This window comes from Acinonyx jubatus, chromosome F2, assembly GCF_027475565.1.
Source record: "Acinonyx jubatus isolate Ajub_Pintada_27869175 chromosome F2, VMU_Ajub_asm_v1.0, whole genome shotgun sequence".
NCBI classification, from domain to species: domain Eukaryota; kingdom Metazoa; phylum Chordata; class Mammalia; order Carnivora; family Felidae; genus Acinonyx; species Acinonyx jubatus.
Genome location: NC_069394.1, coordinates 31969298 through 31996269, shown reverse-complemented (window position 1 = coordinate 31996269; position 26972 = coordinate 31969298). Strand labels below are relative to the sequence as shown.

Below are 26972 nucleotides of genomic sequence, written 5' to 3'. Positions count from 1 at the left end.
GTTGGTTAAGGGTCCAACGGCAGCTCAGGTCATGATCTCACAGTTCGTGGGTTCAAGCCCCACGTTGTGCTCTGTGGTGACAGCTCAGAGCCTAGAGCCTGTTTCAGATTCTGTGTCTCCCTCTGTTTCTGCCCCTCCCCAGCTCACACTCTGACTCTCTCTCTCTTTCCCTCTCTCTGTCACTCAAAAATAAATACACATTAAAAAAATTTACTTAAAGAAAAGGAAAAAATAAGAAACCAAAGTTTGATTAGATATAGTAAGAGGAAATATAGCCTCAGTAAATCAAGACATCAGCTAATACAACAACAACAAAAAGAGACATAAAAAATAAAGAAAAATACATATAAACTGAGAATAATTTATGTGGAGAATTCAAAAATATGCTCTCGCAAATATGCCTTTGTGATTATTTTGTTAAAAAGACTAGTGAACTGAGTTTGTACTCCTTGAATACAAAGTGACACTGTATATAACAGAAAATCAGTGGTCCAATAGTCCAGGGTTTGAGTTCTAGACTCAGCTCTGCTTTCTTCTAGCTCTGTGAGAAAATCTGAATAGCAGTCACATCTTAAGAGAATAGATTGCAAAGCTAGTAGGTTTGGAAAACCTGAAAATCCCTAAGACTCTGAATGATGCAGAAATGCAGATATTGTAATGATGTCTTGATATTTAAAAAATAAATTAATAGGGGCACCTGGGTGGCTTAGTCAGTTAAGCTTCCGACTTCAGCTTAGGTCATGATCTCACGGTTCATGGGTTCGAGCCCCGCATCAGGCTCCGGAGGCTGGAGCCTGCTTCAGATTCTGTGTCTCCCCCTCTCTCTGCCCCTCTTCTGCTCATGCTATGACTCTGGCGCTCTATGACTCTCTCAAAAATAAATAAACATTAAAAATTTTTTTAAATAAATATAAAATAAATACATATTCAACAATAATTACATTCTTACTGTCCCGGTATCCTTGAAAGAAATTCTCAGGTGTATCTGGAATTACCCTACGTCCACACAGTGAATCCAGTACACCCAACCCCAGGTAATATTTTTGGATCTCCTTTATGTAAATGTAGTTATTTTCTCTTACTGGATCTTTACGTGGATTCTGGTAGCGAGGAACCTGAAATAACATAGACCCAAACTGAATTTGTGGCAAAAGGAGTTTGGTTACCAAGGACACCAGGAGCACCTTATACTATTGTGAGGCTCCAATGGGTGAAGGTTATTTTTTAATTATCTTCCCTCTGAATCCTTCTCTGACCTTGTCCTTCCTCACCCACCTAGTGTCCCTCACCCAAAGCACTCCTCAGATGCCTCCAGCAGAATGGTCATTACAGCCTAATATAATTATCTGACCACTTGTTCATCAATCCCAGAAGAGTGTAAGATCCTTAATGACGGCTTTTTGGTGTTTCGTTTTGCTTTACACCCAGCTCAGCATAGAGTCCAGCCTATAGTCGGCTTTCTATAATTAATTTATTAAATGAACAAATGCTGTCAGTAGTTGGCATCAGGCTAACTTTAGTTCAGCTATTAGATCCTTGCCTTTTAGTCAGATAAGCCCATTCACATTGCTCTTTATACATGCATATTTTTCTAAACCATAAATACATTATGAGCAATTTAAAATGAATCTCCTATGCTTTTAACGTGGGAGTCTCCCACGGTACCACTTTCCGAAGAGTCTGTGGGAAGGTAAATTGCACTGGGTGTAACATTTCTTTAAAAGCTTAGTCCTGCACTGTGGAACAGCACCCAGGACTGCACTCATCGCTGTCTGATTGCCTAATTCAGAACCTGAGAGCGGTCTCTGGGAAAAATGGAACTAAATGCCGCTTTACCCGTGGTTGGTTCCAAATGGACAGCAGCTAATGTGTCCCTGTGTTTTCACCTGCAGAGGATATATTTCCTTGCAAGTCTTGTGGCATCTGGTATCGGAGTGAGCGGAATCTGCAAGCCCATTTGATGTACTATTGCAGTGGGAGGCAAAGAGAAGCCGCCCCAGTATCAGAAGAAAATGAAGACAGTGCTCCTCAGGTTTCCAGCCTGTGCCCCTTCCCACAGTGCACCAAGAGCTTTTCAAATGCCCGAGCCCTAGAAATGCACCTGAATTCACACAGCGGTACGTGCTTCCCTTGTTTCTTCTTTCGCTCCAGAAGACTTTATCCTTCTCTGCATATATACGTGCATTCATATATGCAAACATATAGAATTCTACACCTAACTGTGCCTGTGAAATCAAAATCAAACTTGACAGACCAGCTGATTGTTCTCTTATGTCACTTATCATCAGTATATTCTGCTCAAAGGATTTGGGTCTGAATTCTTTCCTAACAATTAGTGTATTCAGATTGCAGGCCAGATTTTGTCAACAGCATCATTTGCAAAATAGTCTCAATACCCTTTGTGTATTGTCATTAATATTCATTGATTTAAGTGTCAAGTGATCTTTGGAAACTGACCATACTGTTTCCCACATGGTAGGAAATACATAGTAGGTACATACAAATAAGTATTTGCTGAATTGAAGTAACACTGTTATTTTGATAGATCCAATTACAGCCACACTTGAGAGAAATTAACTTTTAAACACGAATCCATAAAATGCTCTTGACTTCTAGAGGTTGCGTAACAGCTTCGTCGATTTTTATGACATAAAACCACCTTCAGCACTATGTTTTTAAAATTCTTAAGAAAAATTAAGCTAAAAAAACAAATAGGTTTGTTTTGTTTTCTTTTGTTTCGTTTTAGCTCCCTCTTAACAGAAAGGTTGCAACTATTCCCATTTTCTTTTGGAGTTATATGCCCAATTATTGGTGGCATCATCACAGAGTATTCTAATTCTGTATTTTTTTTTAAATTAAGTTAATCTAATGTACAGGATTATATTAACTTTAGATAGTTCTAGGAATATTTTTGAATAGGACAAACCAAGGTTTAGCCTTCAGAGTTCTTGAGCTTTTGTAATATAAAACTTATAAGGTACTTCTGGGTGACTTGACCGTTTTTGCTTGAGTTGAATAATTAAACTGAAATAGGTGCTGAGTTTAAAAAAAAAAAACCTAGCTCCAATGCTGTAGTACAGTGCAAGCTTTTGTCTTTGAACCTATAAAAATAGGCAATTTCCTTTCTAGTCATTCTCTTCCCCTTCCTACAAATGAGCTACCATTATGTAGGTGATAAAGCAGAGGAAGCAGAAACAGGTCAGTTGTCTCAGATGGTGAATAGTCAGTCATTCACAAAACAAAAATAGAGATAGAGGGATCTTTCAGCTAAATAGAAAAATGAGTATTGGGTCAGTTAAGGAGAAAAGGAGACAGGAGTAAGAAGTCCTCTTTTATTGCTATACGACTGGGTTTCTTCTACCATATTTTCAGCCAATAAATAGAAAAGGCAATTCTCATTTTAGTCTAAAGTGCAGAGGGCACGAGCCATGCCTGACTTGGCTGTATGCCAACAAATGGGAACTAGAGTTGACCTTAGTGAGGAAAAGTGTCCAGATCTGAATTCAATACATGGGGGTGCGTTTTCCTCATAACCACCAAACGATTCTCCAGATACCAAAGGCATGTCCTATGATTTAACTCAAATCTGACACTATCACCTGGAGCAGAGTCAGATTCTACAGATTAGGGGGGGTCAGCCCCCTGCCCCAACTTCAGATGCCAGTTGAAAGCCCAGGTTGTTACCTGTGCTTCGACCAACTGGCTATAAATCAGAGGTTGCTAAGATCCCTCTTTGGGTTCAAGTAATTTGCTAGATTGGCTCACAGAACTCAGGAAATCCATTTACTCACAAGATTACTAGTTTATTATAAGAGGTAAAGACTTAGGAACAGTAAGATGTAAGAGATGCCTAGAGCAAGGTTTGCGGAAAGGGTGAGGAGCTTCCATACCATCTCCCAGCCTGTCATTCTCCTCAAACCAACTGGGAAGCTCTCTGAAACCAGTCCTTTTGGGTTTTTATGGAGGCTTCATTACCTAGGCATGACTGATGAAATCGTTGACTGCTGGCACTTGAACTCAATCTCCAGCCCCCTCCCCTCCCCTCCTTCCCCTCTGGAGAGGAGGAACTAAAAGTTCAAACCCACCAATTGCAAGGTTGGTTCCCCTGGCAACCAGCCTCACCCTTAGTTAACCTAGGGTTTTCCAAAAGTCACTACATTAACATAACAAAAATACCTTTATTCCTCTCATCACAGGAAAATTCCAAGGATTTAAGGAGCTGTGAGCCAGGAAGCCTGGTCAAAGACCTAATATAATATATATGAATGACCAAACACACATGACTTTATAAGTCACAATATCACAGTAAGGCTTACTCACCAATCGTTGGTGATATTCAAAATATTTTATAACTGACTAGAAACAGGTGGTGATTGGTCAACACAGATGTCAGTCCTAAATGACTTTATTAAGGTACTGGTGTCTACCAGCTGAATATCAGCCCTGGATAGAGATAAACCATGTTCAGCAAAATGCATGCATAAAAATCTAGAGTTGTACCAAAGATAAATTAGGAGGCTATTGATTACTTTGCAAAATGGTTCCTACTTGGATTCTTCTGAAATACCTAACCTGGTGCACTGGGAGTTATTTGATTTTCACCTAGTTTATCGATATCAACTCTAATGTCTACCTGCTTCTTCCTAGTGCAGGACCTAGTGTTGTAATGAGAAGGTTATTGGATTAGAAATTACAAAATCTCAGGTTTGGGCATGGCTCCATCATTGAATAGCTTTAGTACCGTAATCAGTTCCCTTGACTTCCTTGAATTTGTTCCCTGACCTGTACAATGCAGACAATGAAAGCTGTCCCACAGGATATGATAATATACTTGTCTGTGCTCTGGAAACCATGAGGTGCTATTACTCTGATGACCAACCTGACAAAAGACGTCGCGAGAAAAATAAATAAATAAATAACAGTATCGCAAATGAGATTCTGAAAAATTTCAATTCGTTCCTGCAGTGTAAAGGTTCATATCATTAGAAAACCAACGCACATGGTTCTCAGTGTTCTTATTTTGTATGTCTCTCCAGGAGTGAAAATGGAAGAATTCCTCCCCCCTGGTGCTAGTCTAAAATGCACCGTCTGTAGCTACACCGCTGATTCCGTGATCGGCTTTCACCAACACCTGTTCTCCCATCTCACTCAAGCTGCCTTCCGATGCAATCACTGCCACTTCGGCTTCCAGACTCAGAGGGAGTTATTGCAGCACCAGGAGCTCCATGTCCCTGGAGGCAAACTTCCCAGAGAAGGTGATATGGAGCACTCTCCAAGTGGAACCGAAGACAGCTTACAGCCAGCCACAGACTTGTTGACCAGAAGCGAACTCCCGCAGAGCCAAAAGGCAATGCAGACTAAAGACGCGAGCTCTGACACAGAGCTGGACAAGTGTGAGAAAAAGACTCAGCTCTTTCTCACGAACCAGAGACCAGAGATACAGCCTACGGCAAATAAACAAAGCTTTTCTTACACAAAAATCAAGTCTGAGCCCTCCAGTCCAAGACTTGCCTCGTCTCCGGTTCAGCCTAACGTTGGGCCTTCTTTCCCTGTGGGCCCTTTTCTGTCTCAGTTTGCTTTCCCCCAAGATATCACAATGGTCCCTCAAGCTTCAGAGATCTTAGCCAAGATGTCTGAACTGGTACATCGGCGACTGAGGCACGGAAGCAGTAGCTACCCTCCCGTGATTTACAGCCCTTTGATGCCCAAGGGGGCCACTTGTTTTGAGTGTAACATAACGTTCAATAATTTGGATAATTATCTAGTGCACAAAAAACATTACTGCAGCAGCCGATGGCAGCAGATGGCCAAGTCCCCAGAGTTCCCTGGCGTTTCAGAAAAGATGCCTGAGGCCGTGAGCCCCAACACTGGTCAAACCTCCGTAAACCTTCTCAACCCAGCTGCTCATTCTGCTGATCCCGAGAACCCACTTCTTCAAACATCCTGCCTCAATTCTTCCACTGTTTTAGATTTAATTGGGCCAAATGGGAAGGGCCATGACAAGGACTTTTCCGCTCAAGCTAAGAAGCTCTCCACCTCTAACAGCAGTGATGATAAAATTAATGGAAAACCTGTTGATGTGAAAAATCCCAGTGTCCCCTTAGTGGATGGGGAAAGTGACCCAAATAAGACTACCTGCGAAGCTTGCAACATTACCTTCAGCCGGCATGAAACATACATGGTCCACAAACAGTATTACTGTGCCACACGCCACGACCCTCCCCTGAAGAGGTCCGCTTCCAGCAAAGTGCCTGCCATGCAGAGAACCATGCGCACACGCAAGCGAAGGAAGATGTATGAGATGTGCCTACCTGAGCAGGAGCAAAGGCCTCCCCTGGTCCAACAGCGATTTCTTGACGTAGCCAACCCCAGCAATCCCTGTACCTCCACTCAAGAACCCACAGAAGGGCTAGGAGAGTGCTACCACCCGAGATGTGATATCTTCCCAGGAATTGTCTCAAAGCACTTGGAAACTTCTCTGACGATCAACAAATGTGTTCCAGTCTCCAAATGTGACCCTACCCATTCCAGCGTTTCCTGCCTCGAGATGGACGTGCCCATAGATCTCAGCAAAAAGTGTTTATCCCAGTCTGAGCGGACGACCACGTCGCCCAAAAGGCTGCTGGACTACCACGAGTGCACTGTGTGCAAGATCAGCTTCAATAAAGTGGAGAACTACCTGGCCCACAAGCAGAATTTCTGCCCAGTCACAGCACATCAGCGTAACGACCTGGGCCAACTCGACAGCAAAGTATTTCCAAATCCAGAGAGCGAAAGAAACAGCCCCGATGTCAGCTATGAAAGAAGCATAATAAAATGTGAGAAAAACGGAAATCTGAAGCAGCCTTCCCCTAATGGAAACTTATTTTCCTCCCACTTAGCAACCCTGCAAGGCCTGAAAGTCTTTAGTGAAGCCGCTCAGCTCATTGCTACAAAGGAAGAAAACAAACATTTGTTTCTTCCCCAGTGCCTTTACCCCGGGGCAATAAAGAAGGCAAAAGGGGCTGACCAGCTTTCTCCATATTATGGCATAAAGCCAAGTGATTATATTTCTGGTTCTCTTGTCATCCACAACACTGACGTGGAGCCGAGCACAAATGCCGAAAATGAATCCCCTAAAGGCCAGGCTTCCTCCAACGGGTGCGCCCCGCCGAAGAAAGATCCCCTGCCGCTGTTACCCAAAAACAGAGGCATGGTAATAGTCAATGGTGGACTGAAGCAAGACGAGAGACCTGCTGCCAACCCACAGCAAGAGAACATTTCCCAGAATCCTCAGCATGAAGACGGCCACAAATCTCCCTCTTGGATCTCTGAGAACCCGTTAGCCACAAATGAGAATGTCTCCCCAGGGATTCCTTCCGCGGAGGAACAGTTGTCTAGTATAGCAAAAGGTGTGAATGGCTCCACCCAGGCTCCCACCAGCGGGAAATATTGCCGCCTGTGTGATATTCAGTTCAACAACCTCTCAAACTTTATAACTCACAAGAAGTTTTATTGCTCATCACATGCGGCGGAACATGTCAAATGAAATAACTTCATAAATAAACACCAGTCACCTTTGGTACCAGTGTTTAGTATGTGGTTCTACCCAGTCCAGAAAACAAAAACAAAACAAAACAAAAAACAAAACACAAAAGCTGTTTGAATTACATCTGGGCAATCAGGAGATAATTCATTAAGGCTGAGTTGAAGACTTAAGGTGTAATTTCATTACAGTCCATTAGTAAAGTGTATTATTGGTGCCATTTTCAAAAAAAAAATTAATTTATTTTACCAGCAGTATTCATAGCTGTGGTTATGTTATTTTTTATTTAAAAACTTTATATTAAAGTCATTTGTAATGTTATTGTATAGTTATTGTGTAGCACATATGGTTTGCACAGTATAGTAGCTTTTAAAGAAAATAGTCACGAACAATACCGAAAAGCATTTTAGAAATAGCTTCAAAAGCACTTGTGGATCTTGATTTCTTCTTATATGCTGTTGCAGATATATGTATATGCTAAAATATAACTTGCAACGATGTTCTAAATACACATGCTATAAGTTCGCCTTAAGATTTCAATTCTTGGATAATCAGGCTCTGTTTGCACTTTATATTTTAGCAGATACAGTCTCTTAGTCACTAGGCTTTGCATTTGTATGTAGTTGTATGTTTCTGTCCATTTTCTTAATCTTAAACATGTATGTTAAATGAAGATGGCAATTTTTTTCTTGTATAGTACTTGTATTTTCTTTCGCTGATGCAGCTCTGTCTCAATTTTTAAACCTTTGCTGTTAAATGCAATACTTTATAAAGAATGAACAAAATTACTGGAAGCAGTATTGTAAGTAATGAGGTAGTGTTAATCAGTTTTATCTTTTGAAAGGCACAGTCTAAATCGAAACCCTAAACTCAATGCTGCAAGTATGAATTTAATTCATATATAAGATCTATTTAAATATAAGAGTAGCAATACTGCACCTGGTGATCACAAAGATAATGTTCTACTTCTGATAGAAATGATTTCTCAACAAATATTGTTACTATGCATGTATATGGATGGAATAAAATTCCAGATTGTTGGAGAAGTTTGGCAGACTTTTTTTTCTTTAAAATACAAAGGAAAGTCTATATATCTATTCTTTGTGGTGAGAACAGGTTCAAAATAGCACTGAATAGCTGAATGCTGAATATTATATATATACATATATACATATATATATGTGTATATATACATATATATACACATATATATATATGGTGACAAATCAGTAAAGGAATAGATTGTCCATTATATGTTCCTAATTAATATAACACATATAACATCTCTCCCCCCCCCACTGTAGCACAGAAAGAAAACAATTTCATAAAAGACTTGCAAAGCCTATGCACAAGAACTGTAACAAACGTTGATGAAAAGCACCCAACTTTTAAATGAAGTTTACCAGAGAGAGAGAGAGAGAGGTTTGCCTGTCAAGGAGCCATGAAGTGGTATAGTCAAGCAATTCTGATGAGTAAAGACATACAAATTTCATGCAATTTGCACAAGACCCTAGATTTCACACATCTCACTTGTACTTTCCAAGGGTTTGCATACTGACGGGGAGGGGAGAACAGGGGATGTGAGTCAGATCATGAAGGCCCTCATGGGGTATCCAGAGGTGTTGAGGTGTGACTCAGCAGGCAAGATGGGCACCTATTGCCAATCAAGACAAACTGCAGGCTACTGCAGTTTTAGAAACATCCAGATCAGTTACTTCACCTGCAGTTAAGATGCACTATTCGCAGGCAGGCTGTGATGCACTATTATTTGTCCATATCGGATTTGGTTAACATAATGAACTTAAGGTGCCAGCCTGAACACAGCCTATAAATCCTGTGAAGAAACATAAAAACTACTGTGCTGTCCAGAACCATTCCTCTGATTGTTGTCTAGAATAACTATTTTTATATGTAGAATCTTGACCTTAACTAATGTTTTTCATTTCAGTCCGTGACAAAGCAGAGAGGTAAACAGAACTGATCCGCTTAGTAGAGTTTTTCAGGAATCTCGTGAAGCATCAGAACCTTGGGGACCCACAGGCATGTTCATAAGGACCCATGCATTTCTCAGGTGGGAACTGGCAAGACTGGGTAGTCACAACCGGACTTGTCTCCCCAGTCTCTTCTTTTTCCTCTTCTCTAGGAACGAAGGAACGAAGGAAGGAAAGAGAAGGTGGGAGGGAGAGAGGGAGACAGACAAAAAGAAAAACAGAAAGAGAGAAAGACAGGAAGGAAGGGAGGGAGGGAGGAGGAAGAAGTCAGCATATCTTTGTTGACCATCTGGGATTGTACCCACTATTTGGGGGACGAAGGCAGAGGTATAATCCATGATTGCTTCCCTGGAGGAATTTATACTCTGACTCAGTATAGAGCTTCTCAACCCTGTTCTTTCATTAGAATCACATAGGGAACATTTTTTAAATGCCAATGAATATGTGTTCTTGGTACATTGAGCTTTACATGAGATCAATTAAAGAAAACTTCTTATCTGGGAATCTCTATTTTTAAACATCTGTCCAGGTGGCTCTGATATGTGGCAATGTTGGGACACACTACAGGGTCAACTAGGATGAGGTAAAAAGGACGAGTGAGACTGAGTAGAAAGATAAAAAGAAAAGGAAATCAATACGGGATGAAAGCACTGGGAAAGATTGTGAGGATAGGGTAAGGTCTAGAAAGGTGGGCACAGTGATGAGGAATGCCACCTGTCCTTCTGGTAGCCCTGAAATATTTTGCTATATCCAGAAGAATATTTCTGATATTGTTCCAGTAGCCATTCACAGAAGGAAATTGATAGCAGAGGCTGAAATAGTGATGTTCAGACCACAGCGAAACCCTGGAGAGTATAGAGGAACAAAACAGTATTTCTCCATGTGGAGATCACTGTAAATAGTAGCATGGAAGTCGCATGTGATGATGAAGGGTGAGTAAAAAACTTTCCAAAAGAAGAAGGGTCAGACTGCAAAGTAGAAGTAAACAAGCGTATAGAGATCTGGTCTCCCAAGACCTTGAGTGCCAGGCTGAGGTTTACGGGTTTTCTTGTACCTTGCCTCTTACGTGGAGTAATTGTGTATAGGAACAGTGACAGGGTGAAGCAGGAGGCCTAAATGCTAGAGGGGTATTTTCTAGAAGGCCATAACGATGGTCCAAATGGGGACTAGTGTGAGCCCACACGGAGTGAATGAAGGACAAGTCTGTGTACAGCTTACATTATAACAGATCTTGGAGACCAAATTGGAGAGAAAGCCCAAGGTCTTCAACCCTGATTGCAGCACTCTATGTTCAACGAGACAACATTGAGTCAGAATATTAGCACCAGTCGAATGGTCTGGGGAAGGGTCGTAAAAAAGAATGAGAGTTTATACTGGTTCTTCAGATTGTCCATGGGATTTAAATCCTCTACAGAACACTAACATCTACTACATCAGAATATCTTAAGACAGCCATGGGTTTCTAGGGTTTTTTGGCAAAGCAACCCAAGAGTATTTTATATTATCCTCCACTGACCACAAATGAAAATCACTGAATTAAATATAGAGGGAAAAGGAGCGCCTGGGTGGCTCAGTCAGTTAAGTGTCCGACTTCGGCTCAGGTCATGATCTCTCAGTCCATGGGTGCGAGCCCTGCATCGGGCTCTGTGCTGACAGCTCGGACCCTGGGGTCTGCTTCAGATTCCGTGTCTTTCTCCCTATATTTCCTCCACTCATTCTCTCTGTCTCTCTCAAAAATAAACAAACATTTTAAAATTTTAATAAATAAATAATAAATAAAGAGGGAATGGCAGCAAGTATTCTGCAGTCGACACCAAAATAAATTAAGCTGGTAGCAGGATTGAATTCTCAATTGGTCTTCAAAGTTGCTATCACGTATATGACACATTTTGGTGTTTAAAACCTATAATTTAAAAATAATTCAACACGTGTTTTAGTATTGAAATTAAAACTAAAAATTAAGTCATTATGGAATCTGTGAACAATATTCGAAAATCTTTTAATACGATGGAGCCCTCTCATTTCCAGGCAGAATTAAGGGCAGAGACTTTAAGTGCCCAAAGTCGCAAAGCTAATGGGTGAGATCCAGAGACCTGAGCCTTGTTCTCAGATTACCTCTCCACATCAAGTTCCTTTCTCCACTAAACCAGAAGGAAAAATACTAGGGCCTGTTAGCTAAAATTCCAGCTACTTTTTCTTGCTCTGATATATTTAAGTCTAGCCCAAACAATCTCTGGAGGTAGAGAAAAAGGAGCATATTGTTTTCTCATGACTACTGTAACAAATTACCACAAGCTTGGTGACTCGAAACAACAGAAGTTTATTTTGTTATGGCGCCCAGCCAAACTCTACAAATGTGTAGCAGCACAGCAGAAATTGTTACCCTGAAACTAGTAAGTCTCTTGGAACTTGATGGAGACATGAATGTTATTAACAAACATGGATGATAGCCATAAAGGATACAGCATCTAAACTATCACGTCTCAGCTGATGACGGTGGACCCAATCGTGAAGCAGAATGTTGTCTGATAACAACCCTGCACCAAGCAGTATATCTGTCTGGAACTTAGTAAATCTTAATTCAGAGAACCATAAAAAGCAGAGGCGGGCTGGGTAAAAGTTTACTTTGGCACTATCTAGAAAAAAGAGTTTGCTCAGTGTATTAAAAGAATAAATAGGACTGAAAGAAAATAAACTTTTCAAGAACCTAGCAGCCCCATTTTGCAGGTAAGTAATATATTAATTTCAAATGATTTGTATCTTTATATTCAAGAAGAATGTCAGCACTTTTTGCTTCACAACACTTCTTTGATCATTAATCCCACTTCCTACATATGACATAACTTGATTGCAGATGATGTAAATGTTTGAAATTCACTAAGTGCGGAACTTTTCTTTTCCTATCAGGATTCAATGACCCTCAGGAAAACAATCACGTAAATAAAATACAATGTTGTTATGTCTATGAAAAAAATATGCAATGATGAAATCATCTTTTAAAATTAGTAACAGGGACATAAACTTTATAATACATAAAAGAATGTATACTCGATATCATGGCTAGTTTAGAAAGAGGAGATGATTCAGATGAAGAAAGAAGGAAGGAGATTAGCATAGAAATTGTAAGGAAATAGCTGAAGAGGAGAGCGGGAAATTCAAGACAAAGGAATTAATAGGAAGGTGTTCATATCAAGATCCTCCCAGATACACGTGGGTGCACCCTCAGAATCCTTCCTCCCGCTATAATGGGTGAATTGTCCCTGATTTTAATCAATGCCATTCCTTCCACTTCAGCTTTTCATTCCCTCTAGCTGATTTGATGATTTAGCTCCTTCAAGTATTCCTTCTTTCCTGGCTCAAAAGCAACAGATGTGTCTTTTTCAATTTGTGTAGGGACTCAGAGGAGAAGCATCAACATGTGCTCTGAGTTAAAGTCTGAAACAGAAATTAAAGGGTCCTTCTCACAGGTAATGGATTGCATAATAATCCATCAATTTCCTCATCCTGGAAGTTGGAGGGAGTTCCCATAATGCTCAGATTAAATTCCCGGTCAGTCTTGTCAATGGAGGCTTGGAGCAGAGTCAATTTAATGTAGTGAGAAGAATGTGATATTACACCTACGTAGCATTGAGCCGTGTTATCCCTGCCACATCAGTACTGCAGTGACTATTTTACCAACAAACAAACCGAGGCTTAGAGCAATTGAGTGAGTTCCCCAAATGATAGAGGCAGTAGAGCCAAGTCTTGAGCCCAGTCGTCTGTCTTAAAGCCTTTGCTACCCTTTTCCACAAGGCCCCAGATCTCACTCCCTCTACCTCGAGCCAAACCCCTTACGATCATGTTGCAGGTCTGCCTGACACCATTTTATTGTCCACCGGCACTGGAGTTGCCTGAGTCGGGATAATCATATGTCCCATTCTGCCTGGGACATTTTTTGGCCTGGCTTGGAATTTATCTTAGATTTTTCATAGTAAGTTTTATTATCAAGAGCTACATCCAAATAAGCTGGGATGGATTCCGCAGATTTCATTTGTATTTCTGGCTTCTAACACTGTTTCCACTACTAGTGTGGGTAAGGTGCATGTACAGTGAAAAGTTTTCTCTTTAACCCGTCGTTAAAGCTGAAAGACAATCAGAGATAACCTGCCTTTTGCAATGACCCCTTCCAGAGGCAATGTAACTAACACCTTTTCAAGGACAACATGTAAGGTACTCTATGATAAAGCACCTTTGGAGAGAAGCATCTGGGAACAACTTAATACTTCTGTGTTTCAGTGCCTGTGGGAGAAGATTTGGAAACACTACCCCTGCATACTGTTGGGTATAATTGTGCTCTGACCTCCAAGATGCACAGAGCCCCACTAGGTGATGAGAGCTGTGAAGAACGTGAGGAATTACTAGTTCCAGTACAGAATATGCTGAAAAATATCTTGTCAAAGTTACAGGTAGACAATAGTCTGAGTGCTCTATTTACTCTGGTTTTATCACTCAGTATATAGTCGTATAGGGTATAAATACGTAGTTGCTATCTATTTTGTTGTTTGGTAACATCATTTTATGTAGCAATATGTCATTTTCACAGCAAAATGCTTAAAACAAAATATATTTGATGTAAAAAACTAAGAACTTAAGTTTGCACCTCTCAGGAAAGCTAGATAATGAAGCTGTAATTCCTCAAATGATTCTTTGACACCTACCTTTCACCAAGGAAGCTGTCAAGTTATAATAAACCATGCAAAATCAAATCACATAAGTCTGCTCAAGAATGTTTAGCAATGGGAACCTGGATGGCTCAGTAGTTTCAGTGTCCAACTCTTGATTTTGGCTCAGGTCATGATCTCATGGTTCGTGAGTTTGAGCCCCACGTTGGGCTCTGTGTTGACAGCATGGACCCTGCTTAGGATTCTCTCTCCCCCTATCTCCCTGCCCTTCCCCTAGTGCACCCTGTCTCTCTCTCAAAACAAATAAATAAACTTAAAAAAGAAAGAATCCTTAGGATTGACTTCAAATTTAGTCATTATTTAACTCATTGGGCCTGAAGATGATGACTCAGTGTGTGCAGTCGTGGAGGGTATATATGTATTACCCTGGCTTGGCTTTATGTTTCAATCAAATGGTGAGCCATATTAAGTTCATTATTGAGATTGGTACAGTGCACATATAATTTAGAACTTTTGGAAATAAGCTACAACATTCTATCAGTTGAAATAGAAGTCATAGTTGGGGAAATTTAAAATATATATATATATACTTTTAATGTAAATTAAATGTAATTGATAATTTAATTTAATTTGAAAGCTTATGTATATATGTGTATATACCAATAGTTGAATAACTGAACAAAATTTTTGTGATAAAGCTTATGTTGAAAGCAAAATAGTCATTGCATGGCCGTACTCCATTTCTCTCTGCTTCCCCTCAGCAGATTTTAGAAATGTTTGAATTACTAATTTGAAGAAATTCTTTGTATACCCACATATATGTTAGATAACGGTATTGACTTTTTTTTTTTTACCAATTCCTTTGAATTTTGTTTGTATTTAAATCAAAACAATTTGGAACTCTTTATTCAATATATTCAATGAATGGAGTCTCAAATGTTTTCATAGAAGCTAATAAAAATACATGAAATTTATCATACAGAATTGAGAATCTAAATCTGTTAAACATTAAGAGTTAAAACTGTCCAAGATTTACTCTTTAAATGCTATAATTGCATTTTGTAATATCCCAACTTTGGGGAATGCTTTTCTGTTGGAGCTTCTATTTGCAATTGGATAAATTTTTATTTTCTATTGCAAGGGAATCAAATAAGGTTGATGATCTTCCATTCATATTCAAAAAACAAGAGATAGATTATATGATAATTTTTCTTTAAAATATATTTGTCAAAAGAAGGCAGTTAAATTGAAACAAAAAATAGTCCTTCTGTGGATATATGGGCCAACATATTTGCATGTTTTGATTAAAAACAGATGAAAGTAGGGGCGCCTGGGTGGCTCAGTCAGTTGGGCGTCTGACTTCAGCTCAGGTCATGGTCTTGCAGTTCGTGAGTTCGAGCCCCACATCGGGTTCTGTGCTGATAGCTCAGAGTCTGGGGCCTGCTTCGGATTCTGTGTCTCCCTCTCTCTCTGCCCCTCCCCCACTCGCACTCGCTGTCTGTCTCTCTCAAAGATAAATAAACTTAAAAAAAATTTTTTTTTAAATAAATGAAAGTATCTCATTAACAATTTCTTTCTGAGATTATACTGTACATATTAGATACTTTTTTCTATGACCTTGATATTTTTGAAGACTATTAGTCACATAGTTTGTTGGATTCCTCAATCTGAGTTTGCCTGAGTTTTTTTTATGATTTTTTCCCTGGTGTTACAGATTTGGAAGAATAGCAGAAATGCAAAATGTTTCTCACTACATCTTATCAGGAGACATCTGATATCAACCCAATTATCACTGGTGATGTTAACCTTGACCACTTGACTGAGTTGTATATGCCAGGTTCTCCACTGTAAAATTACCTTTTTTTTTTTTCTCCTTTCCACTCTCCATTCATTAGAGGTGAATCACTAAAGCTGGTCACCATTCCAGGGATAGGGAATTAAGCTCTACTTCCTGAAGGGAGAAGTATCAAAACATTTGTGGACCTACATTAAAATCACTATATAGTTAATGCACATCTGTGGGGAGATACTTGGAGGCAATGTGTACATCCTGTTTCTCTAAAAAGTTTCACCCACTGATTTTAGCTTTCAGAGGGGTCTTGCCTGCTGCAACTGTTACTGTGGCATAGATCTTTATTTCTCTCATTCTTTCTATATTGATTATTGAAGTTCTTAGAGGAAAGCCCACCCCTTCTCCTCCACGTATGTATTTATCCAATCATTTATTTATATCAGTACAGACTTAGGGCTATTTACTTTGTTTGTTCTCTGTCATATAACCTGTAGTGTGCCTTTATCCGTGGTTTTACCTTCTGATTTCAGTTACCCGCAGTCAACCAGGGTCTGGAAACAGATGATTCTCCTTCTGACATAAGGTCAGAAGGTCAATAGTAGCCTAACGCTCTGTCACGGTGCCTACGTCATTCGCGTCACTTCACCTCATCACGCAGGCATTTTATCATCTCACATCGTCACAAGAAGAAAGGTGAGTACAGAACAATTGGATATTTTGAGAGAAAGACCAAATTCCCATACTTTTTGTTAGAGTGTATTGTTATAATTGTTCTATTTTATTGTTGTTGTTGTTAATCTCTTACCGTGCCTCATTTATAAGTTAAACTTTATCACAGGTGTGTATGTATAGGAAAAAACATACCAAAAATAGGATTTGGTACTATCTTTGGTTTCAGACATCCACTGGGGATCTTGGATAACCCTTCCATTGGATAATGGAAGGATGATTGCACTACCACTGTTTCGTTGTTCACATCGTTCTAGCTTTTGCTATGGTGCTATGGGCAACTCTTTAAGGTAGGTGCAACTTTTTTTTTTTTAAGCCATTTCCTTATAGTCTGGCACTATGAGATACTACATGCTTCAGAATGCCTAATTTCACAACCTATTTCTATGGAACTCATATTTTCCTTGACCCAGCCCTAGAGTTAATCTCTTCAAAGGATGCTCATTTCTCTTATTGGAGAATGGTGTTGAGAAGTCAAGATCTTGACACTAGGTATATTTGTTGTGACTCGGTATCACTGTGTCCAGACCATCTCAGCAGATGGAACTAGGACACATGTATCTATAGTTACCAGTGTAAACACACATTTCTATACTTACATGTGTACTACGTATATTTTAAAGTAAACCTGAGTTTAGAATAAGCATAGGGTCATACTCTAATCCAGCAGTTATGTTATATTTTAATATTCAGCTCCATACAAAGAATTTTTCTCTAATATACATTTATTTCTATTTTTTAAAAGAAATTTACTTTTAAAGATGATTTATGATTGGGGAGCCTGGGTGGCTCAGTCGGTTAGCATCTGACTCTCGATTTCAGCTCAGGTCATGATCTTACAGTTGGGGAGATTGAGCCCCACATCAGGCTCCGCACTGACCACACCGAGCCTGCTTGAGATTCTCTCCCCCTCTCTACCCCTCCCCCACTCACACTCTTTCTCTCAAAATAAATAAACATTTAAAAAATAAAATAAAAATGGTTCATGACTATAACTGTTATATAGATCCATTTATATAAAAATTAATTTGTCTTAATAACCAAATGTTTTAAATATATACAGTAATAAGTATTTCTTTTTTCAATTTTTTAAAATTTATTTGAGAAAGAGTGCTCGAGTGAGTGGGGGAGAGAGGCAGAGGGAGAGAGAGAGAAAGAGAGAGAAAAGTCTCAAGCAAACTCCACACTCAGTGTGGAGCCCGATGCAGGGCTCAATCCCATGACCCTGGGATCATGATCTGAACCAAAATCTAGAGTCGGATGCTTAACTGACTGAACCACCCAGGCGCCCCTATAATTATAATTATTTCAATACTTCTATTTCACTCTCAAAAATGTCCTAATCTGGATAATAAACTCTAAAGTGACCTTACAATGAATTCATCTGAGCTATGACTTATGAATTCATAAATGCTATGATTTAGAGCAAAGCCTCCCAAGATTTAAGGTCCATACCAATCACCTGAGGATCCTTTTAAACTGCAGTCTGATTTAGTAGGACTGGGGAGGGGCCTGAGAGCCTGCACTCCTCACAAACTCCCAGCTGAAACCAGTGCTGCAGGTGCACACGCTTGGATTGGCAAGGCTGAAGACTACGTAGCTGTTGTTGCATGTGCCTTGTACACAGTTGTCCTGTGTCCTCATCCAGACCCATTGCTACTGAACTCTGTATCCTACTCACTAGGATTCCATTCAAGTCTGTAGCTCTTTTCTTCATTGCTATGCTTATTTCAGTTTGGTGGCTTTGTTCGTAATACAAACAAGGTGAGTTTATATCACTCTGTAAGTTAGATTAGTTGTATTTGACAGGTGGGAATGGGAGGGGTGTCCGGCTTGCCCCCTTTTTATTCTTTAGTAGTTTGGAAAATCGAGAAACTTTAGAACTTATTATTTGCCAGGATACATTCATGTTTTACTTACACAACAGCTGCCTTTTATGAACTTTCCCATTTTCAATTTAGTATTAATTTTGATGAGTTTTTTAACCCAAGGAAAACACTTGTGGAGTCTATTACAAGATTGGTGGACTCACACTGTGATCAGAGACAGATGCTTAAGGGAATAGTGGAGTCATTTGCGATTCGAGACCATTCCTGGTGGGGGGTTGGGTGGGAGCGGGGAGAGAGTGAGAGCGGGGGAGGAACAGAGTAAATATGTAGAGAGTATTGCAATCTCACGGCCATCTGTGCGAACTGCATGCTGCAAATCTCAAACAGAAACAGACAGCGTGAAAGCAAATGTTATTAGTTGGTTTCAATATTGTGCCCTTCAAAATTATTTGTTTCACTCCCTTCATTCGTTCATTCATTTATTCCTGGTTACATTTGAATTTTGAGTTCTTATTCTGACACAAGCATTATAACGGGCCCTGGGGACCAAATGCTAAGGGATAGTTCCTGTCTTCTATTAGCAGTGGGTAGAGAAGCTTAGAATGAAAAGTACACAGGTGAATACAATGTTATGTAAAATGTTACGCTGTTGCGTGGAGTCCTAAAAACACCTTAAGAAAGCACCATATCCTATCTTGGGGATCCTAGGAAAGTTTCACACAGGAAATGGTGTCTACTCTGAGATGTAACAGATGAACAGAAGTTATTCAAGTACAGAAAAACAGGTGGCAAATAACAGAGAAAACGGGGAAGGTAAGAGGAACTGGGTGGAAATAGGGTTGGCTTTAGAACATTGTAAGAAGAGAGATTAGCAGGTGCAAAACCCAAATGCTGAGAAGAAGATAGGATTATCTTGAAGAGAAGAGTATAATTCACTATGGTAACTGTAACTTCCCACTGTTCCCTTTCCCCGGGCTCACTAACTTGGTCATATCAGTGCCACCACCCACCTGGTCACCCAGACGACAAACTAGGAGTCATTCTGGTCTCCTACTCTCTCAATGCTCCCAATTAGATGATCATCTAGTTCTGTCAATTCTTCCTTCTAGATATATTTAAATTGTATTTATTGTCTGCCTTCATGGGGCCACTAACCTATAGCATGATTGTCTCATACCTTGATTACTATAGGAGCCTCCAGACTGAGTTTCCTCATTTGTTTTAAACCTTTTCAGGTGGCAAAACTTATTTTGACTATAGTGATCTTCCCAAAGACAAAATCTGGTTACTATCACTCTCTCCTTAACTACTTAAGTGACTCCCCATTGTCCGCAGGATCATGTCCAAATTCTTTAACATAGTTACAGCTAAAACCTTTGTTTGGCCGGACTCCTGCCCACACCTCCACCTTGCTGATACAATACTTGATTCGTTTCATGTACACTTGTTGATCAGCTATAATCATCAAACCAGACACTCTCAATAAAATGATAAATAAAATAACTTTACATACACAAAACTTATATCCTACCAGAAAAGATATTTAAAGAAATAATTAAATTATTACCAACAGTTGTGAGAATTGTTTGCTACCACCACTATACTAACTCTATAGTATTTAGGATTATCTTGAGCCTGACCTATTCTGGAGTGAAGTTTTTCTAGACCTTAATTTTCAAATACACTGATTATTAAAAAAGAAAAAAAAAGACATAGTCATGCTATTAGTTACAGCTATACTAGGCATTATGATAGATAAATCATGAAATTTCAGTTATTTAAGACCATGAAAATTTATTTCTAGTCCCTCAAGTGCTCAGAGGCAGGAAGGACCAGGCAATAATCGTTCAGGCATTTGGGCCAATGAAGATTCTCCCATTATTAACCCAGGGTTTCTAAGTTCGCTGAGCACTGACATCCTGCTGATAGTCAAGGAAAGAAAGAAGTTGGAGACGGGTTTTAGTGGACCAGAACTGGAAGCAGCATATATCCTGTCTGACCACATTCAATTGTCTAGAATTGTCCATGTAGTCAGGCCCAAGTGAAAAGGAGAAATTTCTGGGGAAATTCAGAACAGTTCTGTGCCCAGAAACAGAAGGAGATGGGTTTGGAGACTTGCTAACCAACCTCTACTGCACTCACCAAAACACACAAATGACCAGAAGCAATCTTGACCTGTGCCTGTCCGTGAGTGCAGTGAAGTTCACTGGCATTATCCACTCTCGTCTATATCATCTGCCACTTTGGACTGACAGGACCACTGGCCACACACAGCCTAGCAGGTCAGCCCATCAACACGTGCCTCGCACTAGTGAGGATTTCTTCAATTATCACAAATTCAAAAATGGATGATCACTTTTAATATCTTTAAAAAGTTATTTTAGATGCTTCTGGTGTTAAGACTGAAAGGGTCAGCTGGCACATTAGTTTTCTCTCAGCTGTGAATCCTCTGTGGAAACATTCCCTCCCGTGCCTATCTTCCCCATCCCTGCCTGTGTCCCCACCGATCTGTGATTTGCTAACTCTTAGTTGTCTTTTAGGCCTTAGTTAAAAATTACCATTTATGTCACGCTCTTGTAGATCACCTCAAATCTGGGTTAGGAGTTCCTTCCGTGAATTCTAAAAGCACTTTGAAATCTCTATCTATGTATACTATAAATATGTGTGAATAATTGTCTAGGTAAACCTTGTATTCATGGAATGTAGCACAACCTGACATATCATGGGTAATATATACTTATTGACTGAATTTATTTGAATTTACCTGTGTGTCATTTACGCAAATGTTAGATAATGGGACACACAGATATATAAGAAATCCTAGATTTTGAAGACCTCTAGACACACATACATTTATATAGAAACACATTTGTGAAAAATATATATGTATGTAATAGATATTCTTTGTATATGATGAATATATGTATATATATTTTATATATGTTTACTATATATAACATATAGTGTGTGGACAGGTATGTATGCATATATATTTGTGTGCGCACACACACGCAGGTATATATATATTCAAAAATGATTAATATAAAGGGATCCTAACCCTTAAGGACCTTTAGCTTAGTTTGTGTGTATGTGTGTGTACATGTATGTATGTAGTAATATATGACATATATAAAGTATAATATATATCTCTCTATCTAAATGCACACACATACACATAATATACACTGTAACACCTTAGGTGATGGGCTACTAACTGACATAGAGGATGAGAAGTCCGAAATTTGCCTCGTAGAGAAAGGAACCTGTCCCCCAGTGGTCCAGAAAAGATGGTAAATGGTCTCATCTTCCTGAGCCTGAAGAGGGCTGGCCCTCAGAAGATGTTTCAGTTATACCATGAAGCTTCCATACTGAAGTAAATCAGGAAGGTTGGGAGGACTGACCCAAGAAGAACACTATAGTTCCAAAGACCTAGGCATCAACCAGCTTGGCCAGCATCTTTAACAGGACATCTTACCGGGCACAGCCCGCTGAGAAGAGTGCTGGAAAGAAGAGGCCTATGATACCTTTATTGCAAGACTGTATTGAGAGAAAAGAGAGGCTTGTTTGGAAACATTCCTCTCAGTTTCTCACTGGAAACTATTGCCTGGGAGTAATCACAGAGCTGCTCCCACTTGAAAGCTGATTTAGGAATGGAAGGGCTTACTTTATCTCAGACCCATGACTCATGGGGGAATCAATGAAATCTATTTCTCTTCGTGTTTTCCAAAGAGACTTACTGATCAAAGTTGTTTCCTTCCCAGAGGTGTGTTCCTTCTAGCGCAGGGATGAGGCATATCTCTGGGACACCCAGAGGACATTTATAGTCACTTCCCAAGTGGCTCTTGTTCTCTGGATTAAAAACGGAAATTATCTCTCGGCTGTCAATGTAACATCTTCCAGCAGCATGAAATTCTGTCAAACAGAAATTGAAGATGAATAAAACGAAGATACACACTCAGGATTATTCCTATTGTGAAGCAGCAGTGCTCTGCACTGACGATTCTACACCCTAATAGTAGATTTAGGGAAATAGAGACATACTGGTTTTCTAAACGCCCTGTACACTTTGCCACGGGAAGTAGCAGTGATTGAATAGACTGACAAACGCTGTGAGCATATGCAATGAGCCAACCATACCGTACTCCAGGGCAGGATTACAAATGATTTGTGTGCATTTGGGAGGGGGGGGAGGGGTGGTAATCAGTTATCATAATTCCATTTGTAATTTATGTTTGCATGAAAATGCAGTTTTTAACCATTGCTAGGATTTGAGGCGCGAGTACAACCTGTTTTCATTTTGTCAAACTCCAGAGAATTTCAGCATGGCAGTTCAGTAATATTGCATATCTACATTATTGGATGGCTGGTTTCAAAGAATAAGTAACTACTCTTTATAGGAACAATATTTACAGAATATGTCTGGTGCATGCAAAGCTGTTCATTACCCATCAGGCTTCATTCTAAATAGACACATATCCAAATTCAGGACAAAGGAAAGGAAGGCAAGTGAATAGGGAGGGCAGAAATGCGCTCCACTTTAGATACGTCAGCAACACCTGAGATTTAGGTTTTTAGAGAGTAGTGGAGAGGGAAGTTGTAGAGAGGTCCAGCCAGATGAACTGAATGTGAAAGTTTCTTTCTGCCCAGAATAGCAAGGGAGTGGTTAGAGAGATAAGGGGGAGAGAAGACATGGAGACTAGACAGAAACTCAGGTCAAATAGTCAGATGTGAAAATGTATGCATGAAAATGGGAAGTGTGGGATAAAATGAAGGGTTCAAGAATTTGGGAACAAATTCCAAATAATTGTAATTATTTAGGACAGCAGACCTAAAGCTTATGTGAGCAACACTCTTAACTTTTCTGAGCTTGTGTTCTCGTGTGCATTTCTGGAAAAAGAGACCTGATTTTACCAGATTTGAAAACAGATCTATGCAGGGGCACCTGGTTGTCTCAGTTGGTAAAGCATGTGATTCTTGATCTTGGTGTCGTGAGTTGAAGCCCCATGTTGGGTGTAGGGAGTATTAAAAAAAAAAGTTCAAGTACCACTGATAAGAAATTTAAGGAGTTTAAATCCCCCTCTGTGGAATGTGGGGGAGATAGATGTATTCCTAGTCCCAGCATTTAAACTTAGTGTTCCTTAAGTGCTTTTGACCATGACCAATGGTAAGAAAAATATTTCATCTTGAGACCCTGCACAGTCTCTTTTCTTCTGTCTTACGACTAGAAAAAAAAAAGTTTCACGATGTAGTTGTTATCCTTCCTGTTAGATCCACTATGATATTTTCTGTTCTATTCTTCTCTCTTCTATTCTAGGCAATTCTGTTTTATTTATACAATGCTAGTCATGACCTACTAAATTGATTTCATGACCCATTTAGGGATCGCATCCTACAGTTTGAAAAACACTGTTTTAACGGACTCAAATGTGACAAGTGCAAAGGCAAGAAACCATGCAATGCACAGTTTCAGTAGGTGAGGGGAGCTCTCCTTCCAGCACTGACAGAGGTTCAAGTACAAAGAGGAACAGTTGACATTCAAAAAATTGACATAAAGGGAGTAGGGGGTGGGAGGATAAGCTATGACCTGGTGAGATGGAGGTGAAGTTTAAAGCTCTGTCTAGATTATATGAAAGGAAATGTCCCGTTAATTCTGAAAAAAAAATACTATTTATTAAACAGAAGACAACTTTAATAATTTTCAATACTTTGCTTTGTGGTTCTACAAGTAAAACAGCTGCATACCTGTCTGGGTACTGAGAGAAATACCACCCAGTGTGGAAAGAAGAAATAAGATGGGACAAAAAACAGATTTGGAGAAAATAATGATAACCTTCCTTGGGGCCCTTAATAATAAACAATATTTCTATAACTAAACATAATGTGACTTTGGGGGTATCTTTTTTGCGAGGAGGTTTAGAATAGAGGAGTAACTGTCAAATTAGGTGGACAGACTACTCATGTATTTTTCCATCAAAATTAATGGGAACAACTATAGGCATACCTCATTTTTATTGCACTTTGCTTTATCGCACTTCACAGATACGGTGTTTTTTTTACAGATTGAAGGTTTGTGACACCCCTGCTTCAAGCAACTCTATTGTTGCCATTTTTTTCAACAGCCTTGACTCGCTTCATACCTCTGTGCCACATTTTGGGAGCTTTTGCCATTTTTTGAGCCTTTTCATTATGATAATATTTGTTAGGGTGATCTATAATCAGTGGTCTTTAATGTTACTCTTGTAATTGTTTTGGGGCTCCACGAGCCACTCCCATAGATGATGATGAAAGTAATTCACAAACGTTGTGCCCGTTCTGACTGTTCCAGCCCTTCCCCATCTCTCTCTCCATTTCCTTGAGACACAACAATATTAAAATTTGGCCAATAAATAACCCTTCAGTGAAAAGAAGAGCCATCATCTCTCACTTGAAATATAAAGTAAGACATGATTAAGCTTAGTGAGGAAGACGTGATGAAAGTCAAAATAGGCTGAAAGCTAGGCCTCTTGCTCCAAACATTAGCCACGTTGTGAATGCAAAGGAAAAGTTCTTGAAGGAAATTACAGGTGCTACTTCAGTGAACACACAAATGATAAAGAAGCCAGACAGCCTTATTGCTGATATGGAGAAAGTTTTAGTGGTCTGTGTAGAAGATGCAACTAGCCACAACATTCCCTTAAGACCAAGCCTAACCCAGAACAAGGCCCTAACTCTCTTCAATTCTATGAAAACAAGAGAAATGAAGAAGCTGTAGAGAAAAAATCTGAAGCGAGCAGAAGTTGGTTCATTAGGTTTAAGAAAAGAAGCTCTCTCTTTAACAAGGTGAAGCAGCAAATGCTGATGTTGAAGCTACAGCAAGTATCCAGAAGGTCTAGTTCTGTGCCAGATAATTAATGAAGGTAGCTACAGTAAACAACCTACTTTCAATGTAGACGAAACCTCCTTCTATCAGAAGAAGATGCAATCTAGGACTTTCATAGCTAAAGAGGAGAAGTCAGTGCCTGGATTCAAAGCTTCAAAGGACAGGCTGACTCTCTGGTTAGGGACTAATGCAGGTGGTGACTTTAAGTGGAAGCCAATGTTCATTTATCATTCTGAGAATCCTAGGGCCCTTAAGAATTTTGCAAAACCTACTCAGTCTGTGCTCTATAAATAAAAAAAAAAACAAAAATGTAGATGATATTACATCTGCTTACAACATAGTTTACTGAATATTTAAGCCCACTGTTGAGACATACTGCTCAAAAAAAAAAAAGAGCTCTTTTTTATGATAGAGAACAATGATTGAGAACAAACTGTGATGGAGGGAAGTGGGTGGGAGTTGGGCTAGATGGGTGATGGGTACTAGGGTACTAAGGAGGGCACTTGTGACGAGCACCAGGTATTGTATATAAGTGATGAGTCACTGAGTTCTACTCCTGAAGCCAATATTGAACTGTGTGTTAACTAACTAAAAGTTAAATAAAAATAAATAATTAAAAAAATAAAAAAGAAATACACTCAGAAGGCTACAGCTGCCATGGATGATGATTTTTCCAATGGATCTAGGCAAAGTAAATTGCAAACGTTCTGGAAAGTATTCACTATTCTAGATGCCATAAAGACCATTTGTGATTCATGCAAAAAGGTCAAAATATCAACATTAACAGTAGTGTGAAAGAAGTTGATTCCTAGCTTCCTAGATGACTTCAAAGGGTTCAAGTGGAGGAAGTAACTGCAGAGGTAGTGGAAATAGCAAGAGAACTAGAATTAGAAGTGGAGCCTGCCAAACTATGGAAGCAGCCCAAGTGTCCGTTGATAGATGAATGAATAAAGAAGAGGTAGTATGTGTATGATAGACTATTAGTCATAAAAATGAATAGAATCTTGCCATTTGCAACAGCATGGATGGTGCTAGACAGTGTAATGCTAAGTGAAATAAGTCAGTCAGAGAAAGACACATACTACATGATTTCACTCATATGTGGAAGTTAAGCAACAAAAACAAATGAGCAGAAGGAACAAAAAGAGAAAGAGACACACACCAAGAAATGGACTCTCACCTGCAGAGAATAAACTGATGGTTACCAGAAGGGAGGTGGGTGGGGTGGGGGAAATAGGGGTGGGGATTAAAGAATACACTGATGATATTAAATAAGTACAATAAAATTATATATAAAAAAGGAAGTGGAGCCTGATGATGTGCCTGAATTGCTGCAATCTTGTGATAAAACTTTAAGAGACGAGGAGATACCTCTTATGGGTGAGCAAAAAAGTGGTTTCTTGAGATGGAATCTACTCCTGGTGAAGATTATGTGAAGATTGTTGAAATGACAACAAGGGTTTAGAATGTTACATAATCTTGGTTGTAAAGCAGCAGTAGACTTTGAGAGGATAGATACCAATTTTGAAAGAAGTTCTACTGTCCATAAAATACTATGGGTGCCGGGTGGCTCAGTCAGTTGAGCG

General features: G+C 39.5%; 1 protein-coding gene and 2 long non-coding RNA genes across 6 annotated transcripts in view; 2 read left to right on the top strand and 1 right to left on the bottom strand.

The window, feature by feature from the left end:
- The window catches only part of ZFPM2 (zinc finger protein, FOG family member 2), a 464096-nt gene extending 456402 nt beyond the window's left edge, over positions 1 to 7694 (top strand). For all 3 annotated transcript variants that reach the window (XM_027064037.2, XM_027064036.2, XM_053208177.1), the window contains 2 exons: positions 1893 to 2117; positions 5037 to 7694. In XM_027064037.2, coding sequence (XP_026919838.2) covers positions 1893 to 2117; positions 5037 to 7528 — 2717 coding nt within the window. In that variant the 3' untranslated portion in view covers positions 7529 to 7694. The remainder of the gene's footprint in view (positions 1 to 1892; positions 2118 to 5036) is intronic.
- LOC128312797 (uncharacterized) overlaps positions 1 to 26972 on the bottom strand; it is a 47598-nt gene that overhangs the window by 2885 nt on the left and 17741 nt on the right. For both annotated transcript variants that reach the window (XR_008292541.1, XR_008292542.1), the window contains exon 2: positions 22265 to 22439. This is a non-coding gene — a long non-coding RNA (uncharacterized LOC128312797). The remainder of the gene's footprint in view (positions 1 to 22264; positions 22440 to 26972) is intronic.
- The window catches only part of LOC113600615 (uncharacterized), a 61952-nt gene continuing 43721 nt past the window's right edge, over positions 8742 to 26972 (top strand). The window contains exons 1-3 of the long non-coding RNA XR_003421691.2: positions 8742 to 12243; positions 16500 to 16662; positions 16868 to 16988. This is a non-coding gene — a long non-coding RNA (uncharacterized LOC113600615). The remainder of the gene's footprint in view (positions 12244 to 16499; positions 16663 to 16867; positions 16989 to 26972) is intronic.